Consider the following 8,135-nt stretch of genomic DNA (forward strand, 5'->3'; position numbering starts at 1 on the left):
CTCATTTCAAATAAAAACAGTTTATGTTAAAAAAAAAAATTCAAATGACATTTATTTACATTTTTGAAGTCAAAGGTCGAAGTTTATTTTTAAAGTCAAGTGGCGCACAGAAAGCGGAAGTGGAAGTTCACCCGGAGCGGAAGTGGCTGTATGGACCAATGGTGGCGCTCAATGCTGGTTTAGCGCGGAATTCAGTTCTTGCGTTCAGACGATCAGTTCGCGGGAAAGAACAGCCGCATTAATATAGCGAACCACCAACAGATAAGGAGCTTACTAACTTTGCAGTATCACAAATACATACATCTATTTTAGAATAATCTGATCGGCTCCCATTGAAGCATAGGGATGCTTTTTCGTTCAGTTATTGACAATCGTCTAGGCAGACAACGGCAGAATGGTAAGACATAATGTGCTTTTTTTTTTTTAAAAGGAACAATTGCTATTCCAGTTAAACGGAAAATACCTGATTTGACCTACTGTAATATGTCAGATGTCCCCATGAATTCACTGTATTTACCATGTAACATTGGTCTTCTACTTGTCTGTTCTCGTGCTTTGAATTATTTGCACCATTTTCCTGCATATTCAGTAATTGACTTGACCAATGTACAACTGACGTATTGATTGGACTAATGGACTCCTTTGTTTGGTAAAAGTTGTGACATAAAACGTTTGGAATTGAACATTAAGATGATATTTTCATTGAATGTGTTGCCCTAGTAGAGTGACCTATAACAAGAGAGTTGTTAGTGATTTGCATATTCCTATGCATTAATCTGCCTAGCATTACCTGCTCATCCGTGGAACAAGTATCCTCTGAGCTCCCTTTTGGAAGGCTACCAGTGTGTTCGCCACGATGAACACATCTCCTATGGCAACCTCGGCGATTCCGTACCCCCGTTTGGGTTATCCTTCTCCTCTGGTAGAGCACTGAATATTTATCATCAGATGAACAAGTGTATGTTACCATAAATCTGACGCCTGGCTGTGTACGTGTTCTCACAGCAAGAGCGATTCAGGATGTTCTGGCTGTGGCAAATGAAGAAGGCATTGTTAGGATTTACAACACAGAGGGGCGAGGAAATCCACTTCTGAAAGGTGCACCGTAACACATTTTCATTTCAACGTTTTGGAATAAAAGATGCTAACTGTGTATATTTGTAGAATGGCTAGCTCATGAGAATGCTGTGTTTGACATAGCATGGATGCCTGGGGAGTCTCAATTGGTAAGCTATAGTCCATACTCATCTTGTATGGTGTGTAATACCCTCTTAAAAACACTAAATTTGTTTTTCTCATTTATTTAATTGTCATGCGTCCACCTTAGGTGACTGCTGCTGGCGACCAGATGGCCAGGTTGTGGGATGTGAAGTCAGGCGAGCTGTTGGGCAGCTTCAAGGGCCACCTCTGCAGCCTCAAATCTGTTGCATTCACTTCAGAGGACAAAGGTATAACTTCTTCTATGACCGAATCAGGGTTGGCTAGTAGGGATGTCACAATAAGGGCAATATCGTGATATCGTGATATTAAAACTGCCACAATATCGTCGTCGTCATGTTCACAATATTTAAAAGGAACACATCTGTTAAAAAGTCAGGTTGATTTCCATTTGTGCAGTTCTAGCACCCTCTAGTGGCTAGTTTATTAGTGCAATTTAATTTTCATTGGGGATGTTTTGGCCTTTTATGTTTAAAATCTATGCTAATTGTCAGATGTAAGGGAACCTAATTTGCTTGTGAAGCGATCAATGTGTGCTTGCATTACCGAGTAAGTGCCTCAATATTGTTATTAGAGATTGTAGGTGGATTATATGCATTGCTGTTATGTACAAATTCATAATATTGTGCTTCTTTTTTTTTTTTTAGTAAGCTCTCTTATTTACAATATTGTGATCTTTTTTAAATATCGCCAACGCCCCCCACAATATCGTGATAATTATCGTATTGTGACCTTTATATCGTGATAATATCGTATCGTGATGTTTGGATATCGTTACATCCCTATTGGCTAGGATAAGCTTCAACTCACCTATGATGCTAGTGAGGATAAATGGAATGGATGGATAACCATAATTATGTTTGCAAATACAAATATTTTCATATTATATTTGCATTATCTCCTCATAGCTGTGTTCTGTACCGGTGCAAGAGATGGAAATATTTTGGTGTGGGATACCAGATGCAGCAAAAAAGGTACAATTTACATTTGACATAACACAACCTAAGTTTGACAAATTATAAAGTCTCATAATTTGTACTTTTCACAGATGGTTTTTACAAACCAGTTAAACAAATCCAGGGTGCTCATAACAAAGCAGAGACCAACTCCCTCTCAAAAATAAAGAAGAGACGACTCAGCACCCGTGGCATGGCTCCCAGTGTGGTGAGTTTACTCGATAAACGTTTGCTCAAGCAAATAGAGGCTCATGCTTTGTGAATTCAGACCTTCCCATGTTTTGCAGGACACCCAGCAGAGTGTCACTGTTGTTTTATTTCAAGATCAGCACACTCTCATCTCCTCGGGGGCAGTTGATGGGTTAGACGCACCCCGTCACATGTTTACATTACATTTAACGACACGAAATGAGTTTCAGGTTAATCATGTTTATCTTATTGATCCAAAAAGGTTTGTTAAGATGTGGGACCTGAGGAAAAACTACACTGCACACCATCACGACCCTGTAGCCTTGCAGACGTACCCATATCCTGGTTCTTCCATGCGCGTGCGTCTCGGTTAGTTTTGCACTTTTGTCTAATGCTCACACGAACTTCGACTCAAGTGATTGTGAAAGTGACACATTGTTCTGCTTGTATTGTAGGTTATTCTGGGCTTGTGTTGGACTCCACAAGGTCAAATGTCATGTGCAACTGCACTGACGATAATATTTACATGTTCAATGTCAGTGGAATGAAAACTACACCAGGTACATCAAAACATAGGGAACTCCCTTTTTTTTTTTTTTTTTTACCAGTACCTATCACTAGATGGTGCTATAAACTAAAAGGAGCAAAGCAATGGCCCACTCAGACCTTTTTTCTATGGTCATTGCTGGTAAATATAATTTATAAACAGAAATCTGAGGTCCAGCACACTCCACTGCACAGATGGCAATTTGAAAGATATTTTTCAGCAGTCATGCATGTGCAAAAAAGTTAGATACAGACCAATACTAGTACAAGTACTCAACTCTTACCACTAGTACTTTTTGATGCATACAATTTTCCCAAAAAACAATGACAGAATATTTTGAAGAAATATCTATATATCCTAATATAGCATTTTTAGTTTAGTTTTTAAAAATTGTGTATAGCTTTTGTGCAAGATATTAAAAAAAAACACGCACACAGTAATTTTATTTTATTTTTTTCAGTTTTAGTTATTTTGTTAATTATAACAAACTAAAATAACCTTGTTGGAGATATTTGTAAATGAGAGAACACTACAATATCACATTTGCCATGTTATCAACACTCATTTGTCTTCTTTTCTGTAAAAACAATTCAGTTGACGTCTCAGTTTTAACTCCAAGGTTTTGTTTGACTTTATGAGCATAATTTTCCAAAAATATTGTCCAAAAACTGCATTGTAGAACTTCAGTGCCATTTGACTTGGGAGTTTTCACCACAGTCTTATCATAGACATGATGTCGACAGCGTCGGTTTGCAAGACCGACTTGTTATGAAATCCATTACAACACATGCACAGTTTAAAAATGATACTTATTTAACAGCCGCTGGTGAAGTTGCTAAATAATTTTGGCCCACAATCATGTTTTTGTTATTCATTCCAGTATGTTTTCGCCCACAGAGGCTGTGTTCAGTGGCCACCAAAACTCATCGTTTTACATCAAGTCCACAATTAGCCCAAATGACCAGTTCTTGGCCAGTGGTTCAAGTGATAACCACACATACATCTGGAAGGTACGTAATTTGTTGAAAAAAAATTTGGCAAATTCTTATTTATTTGCTGTGATTCTAAATGATCAATACATATTTGCCCATTCCAGATCGCTGATCCTACACATCCTCCCATGACACTTCAAGGTCACAGTGAGGAAGTGACATCTGTTGCATGGTGCCCGACAGACTTCACTAAGGTCAGCATTAAAGCTTTACATGAATTGATTTCTGTTATTCTTCTTTTTTTTTTTTATTCTATCTGCCAATCCAAACCACTTTATTTCTATAAAACATTTTATAAAGAAGCATTTCCAAAGTGCTGCACATTGAGATCTGTACACAAAAAATCTAGTAAAACCAATTATAAAAGTTGAAAAAACAGTCAATAAAATACTAAAATACAATAAGTAAAATAAAAAAATACAAATAATTTTAAAATAAATCCTAAAAAAAAAAACTCAAAAATATATTAAAAATAATAATTAAAAAAAAAAAAAAAAACACGAAAAGACCGACTCTTCTCTCTTGGCAGATCGCTTCCTGCTCTGATGACCACACTGTACGCATATGGCGCCTTCATCGTGAAATGGATGGAGCGCAGTCATCAGTGGGAGAGGCAAATCTCGTTGGCTGGGCACGTCCTAAGAGTCCACGCAGTAAGGACAATCTTTGTAAACAGCTGTTAAATTACTATTCAGCTGTCTTAGTGCACTATAGTTTACCAAATCTTAATTGCGTCTTGTTGTATTTCCAGAAACTTCAAATCCCACTGAGTCAACCCCTGCTAAGGACCAGAGTGCCGAGAGCATTGGCCGGCCGGCCTCCCCGCGTCTCGCCGCCTGTGCTCCAAGTGGGGCCGCCTTACCTCTCCCCTCAAGCACCACATCGCCCGTCCAGTCTCAGCAAGCCAAAGCGGCTAATTGTCAGCGAACGCCAGGCTCCATCAAATCATGGCTATCCCCGAGACAAGCATCTCCAAGCCAGAAGAGCCCTCTGTTGTGTAAAGTTCTGAGTCCGTGTTCTCAGTCCGCTATGGCACCGCGAGCCAAACGCAGGCTGGAGACTGCCGACGGCTCATCTGATGAATGTGAGGGCGCAACAGAACTCTGCCCTGTTGCCAAAAGGAGCAGGGCGCAGTCTGGCATCGCTTGCTCAGCTCGGGAGGGTCCGCTACAGACTGACAATCATGTCGAGGAAGGGCGAGCGTTATCGAGACAGACTGACAAGGAGAACTGCTGCCCTGGGGTGACAGACTGGCTGTCAGCGATGGGCCAAAAGATGAGAGGAAGTCCGAATAGACCCCGAAGCCCAAATGCTGCAAAGAAACAAGCAGGCAAGACGCCGGCTTCACCGGTAAGTGCAAAAGACACAATAATGTTGTTATTAAAGTGGAAGTCACTCCAATAAATAAATGACAATAATGTCTTCTAGGCAGCCCCACTGGTCTAAATATGGTATTCTAGTTAATATTGCGTTAGTGGAATATGAGTTAAGCAGCAAAATCCAGCTGGTTTTATCCATCTCAGGGGGCGGCCATTTTGCCACTTGTTGTCGAAGATGACATCAGTGTTGCTCATGTAACAACGAATCACAGCTCACCTGTTTTCTGAGGCTGAGCTGTGATTGGTTGTTACCAAGTTGGCTGTGACCAATTACAGCTCACCTGTTTTCTGAAGCTGCGCTTTGATTCATTGTTGAGACCTGAGCAACTGTGATGTCATCTTCAGTCGACAGCAAGTGGCAAAATGGCTGCCCCCTGAAATGGATAGAAATGGCTAGATTTTCCTTCATAACAAATGTAATATTAATCAGAATGTCATGTTTAGACTAGTAGGACACATATAACATTATTGTCAAGAAATGTTTAAGGTTGACTTCCACTTTATGATGTGCTTGTAGCCCTGATTTAAAACAATACATAATGTAATAAAGAATTACCGCATTTTCCGCACTATAAGGCGCACCACATTATAAGGCGCACCTTCAATGAATGACATATTTTGAAGCTTTTTCCATATACAAGGCGCTACAGTAGAGGCTGGGGTTACGTTATGCATCCATTAGATGGTGCTGCGCTAAAGGGTATGTCAACAAAACAGTCAGATAGGTCAGTCAAACTTTATTAATAGATGACAAACCAGCTTTCTGACAACTCCATTCACTCCCAAAATGAGTAACAGCTGTTTTATTATTTTCTCTGAGGTAAAGTATTAGTATTAGCTAGCGATCCAAGATGGCGGGATCTTCTGCACATGTGCGTCACCGATCGTGCAGGGTCACCGATAGCGTCTTGACAGCGAGACCTGTTGCCGCTCAATATTGATCCATATATAAGGCGCACCTGATTATAAGGCGCATGGTCAGCTTTTGAAAAAATTGAAGGCTTTTAGGTGCGCCTTATAGTCGTGAAAATACGGTATACACGTAGGCCTACGTGTGGATGGAATATGGTGAAACGTGTCGCCGGAGTGGCCAAAAAAACAAAGATGATTGATCAATTTAAGTGGATAAAACTCAAAATATTGATTATATTTTAAAGAAGAACAAGAATGTGTTGTTTCCCATTTATTTATAACATTTGTACTGGTGGCCCAGCTGGACCAGTATCAGTAAACTTCGGGTCACCGTCCGATCCTTTGTCATGATGTATAGCATCCATTCATTTTCTATACTGACTGTCGTCATTGTCACCATGCATGTTTTGGGAATGTGGGAGGAATTTGAACCCCAAGCCTGAGAGGCAGATGTGCATTTTGAGCAATTCAGTCCCAAATGTCTTTTAGTCCCTCGCTGTATTTTATTTTATTTTTTAAATATTTATCTTTGGTTGGCCGAGTCACAAGGAATGTGTTAAAATGCACGTGATTGGTCTGTGCTATTTCTGGATGCTTGCAATTACTGCAGTAAATTACAAACATGAGTCCAAATAGGCTAAAATTATGTCTGCCTGTGTATAGAAAGGTCCAGGCTTTGGACCAGACTCCACCAATTAAGGACTTAGAACCAGCACACTTACATGACACAGTAGTTTAACTTGCACTTCCCCAAGACACAAAAGGGAGCAATTTCTTTAAGTTGCTTCCTGCTGTTAAGGCCGGCCATGATGTTTCAGGCATTCTGAATATGTTGCCAGTCGAGAAAATCACGCTCAGCTGTCTTGCCACTTCATCGAGAGTCACTATTAGGAAGTAAATCGAAATTCGCAGCCCATGAACTAAGCTACAGACGAAACGAAAGCTGTAGTACAGTGTAACCCTTTCTCTAATCTACTTTTTCAGACTTGGAGCTCACCGCAGAATATGAAAAAAATCTCATCCTATTTCACGAGGAGACCCACAGAGTGACCCATGGAGACCTGTCAACATCCATTAGTTTCTGTTTGTGATACTGTGTTATAGGTCGTTTTAACTGGAGCCAACAAACTGCTTTGTACTGTACCATTAATCACTGATTCGTTTTCCTTGATTCATTTGACTATTTCATATTTATTGGGGCATAGTTTGTTCGTGTCTCCTCAACGTTTTTGATGCTGTGCAGAGTTGCTGATTGACAAGTTTGTAGTGGATTTTTCTCATGCGTAATTCTTTTACTCCAACATATATTTAGGAGGGTGACAACTTATTTTTTATCAGCTTTTGTTGGTGCAAAAACCTTTAGACTTTTGAGATCTGAATATTGATGTCCCATGAATTATAAAAGTTAAATGAATAATTTTCCAGTTGGTATGGAGTCTTTCTATAAACGTGTAACTAAATCTTTAAGCACATCAGCTCTTATCTGTTCACTATTTTTTGTTCGTTTTGTTTTTTGTCTTTGAGCTAATACACCAGCTATTAATATGTACAAAACAGCAGGTGATTGTTGTATGGTTTGCTTGTGGCACAGTTGAGTGGACAGATTTTTATTAAAATGAAAATATTTTTAAGGCTGTAAATGATGTTCTTGGTGTTGTGTTCTTTAGAATCAGGTGTCATGTTTCAACTCATTAACTACCCATGCGGGTGACAGAAATATTTTCTTAAATATTTTTCCTCATGATATACATCATTAATGTCATGGTGCCAGCAGTACTTCAAATAGATTTTCTAAAATTAATCCTTTAATTATCCTTAAAAATAACACGAAAAATATAATAATCATACCCACATTTATGTAAAAACGAAAAAAATTGTGGCAAAACTTCCCAAATGGTGCAGATGAATTTGAATCACAACAGTTTTGTTTTTTTTAACTTAA

At 39.2% G+C, this 8,135-nt stretch overlaps 1 protein-coding gene across 1 annotated transcript; it reads left to right on the top strand.

Moving 5' to 3' along the window:
- Window positions 1–140: 140 nt before the first annotated feature.
- dtl (denticleless E3 ubiquitin protein ligase adapter) lies at window positions 141–7,824 on the top strand. Its single transcript, XM_077510626.1, has 15 exons — window positions 141–397; window positions 785–922; window positions 1,006–1,098; window positions 1,165–1,226; window positions 1,328–1,448; window positions 2,127–2,192; window positions 2,267–2,382; window positions 2,462–2,535; window positions 2,626–2,732; window positions 2,819–2,923; window positions 3,808–3,920; window positions 4,007–4,096; window positions 4,432–4,555; window positions 4,654–5,252; window positions 7,178–7,824. Exons 1-15 carry the CDS (start codon window positions 346–348, stop codon window positions 7,241–7,243), a joined length of 1,926 nt encoding a protein of 641 aa, XP_077366752.1. The 5' UTR covers window positions 141–345; the 3' UTR covers window positions 7,244–7,824.
- The last annotated feature ends 311 nt before the right edge of the window (window positions 7,825–8,135 follow it).

The sequence above is a fragment of the Festucalex cinctus genome, chromosome 21 (genome assembly GCF_051991245.1).
Source record: "Festucalex cinctus isolate MCC-2025b chromosome 21, RoL_Fcin_1.0, whole genome shotgun sequence".
NCBI classification, from domain to species: domain Eukaryota; kingdom Metazoa; phylum Chordata; class Actinopteri; order Syngnathiformes; family Syngnathidae; genus Festucalex; species Festucalex cinctus.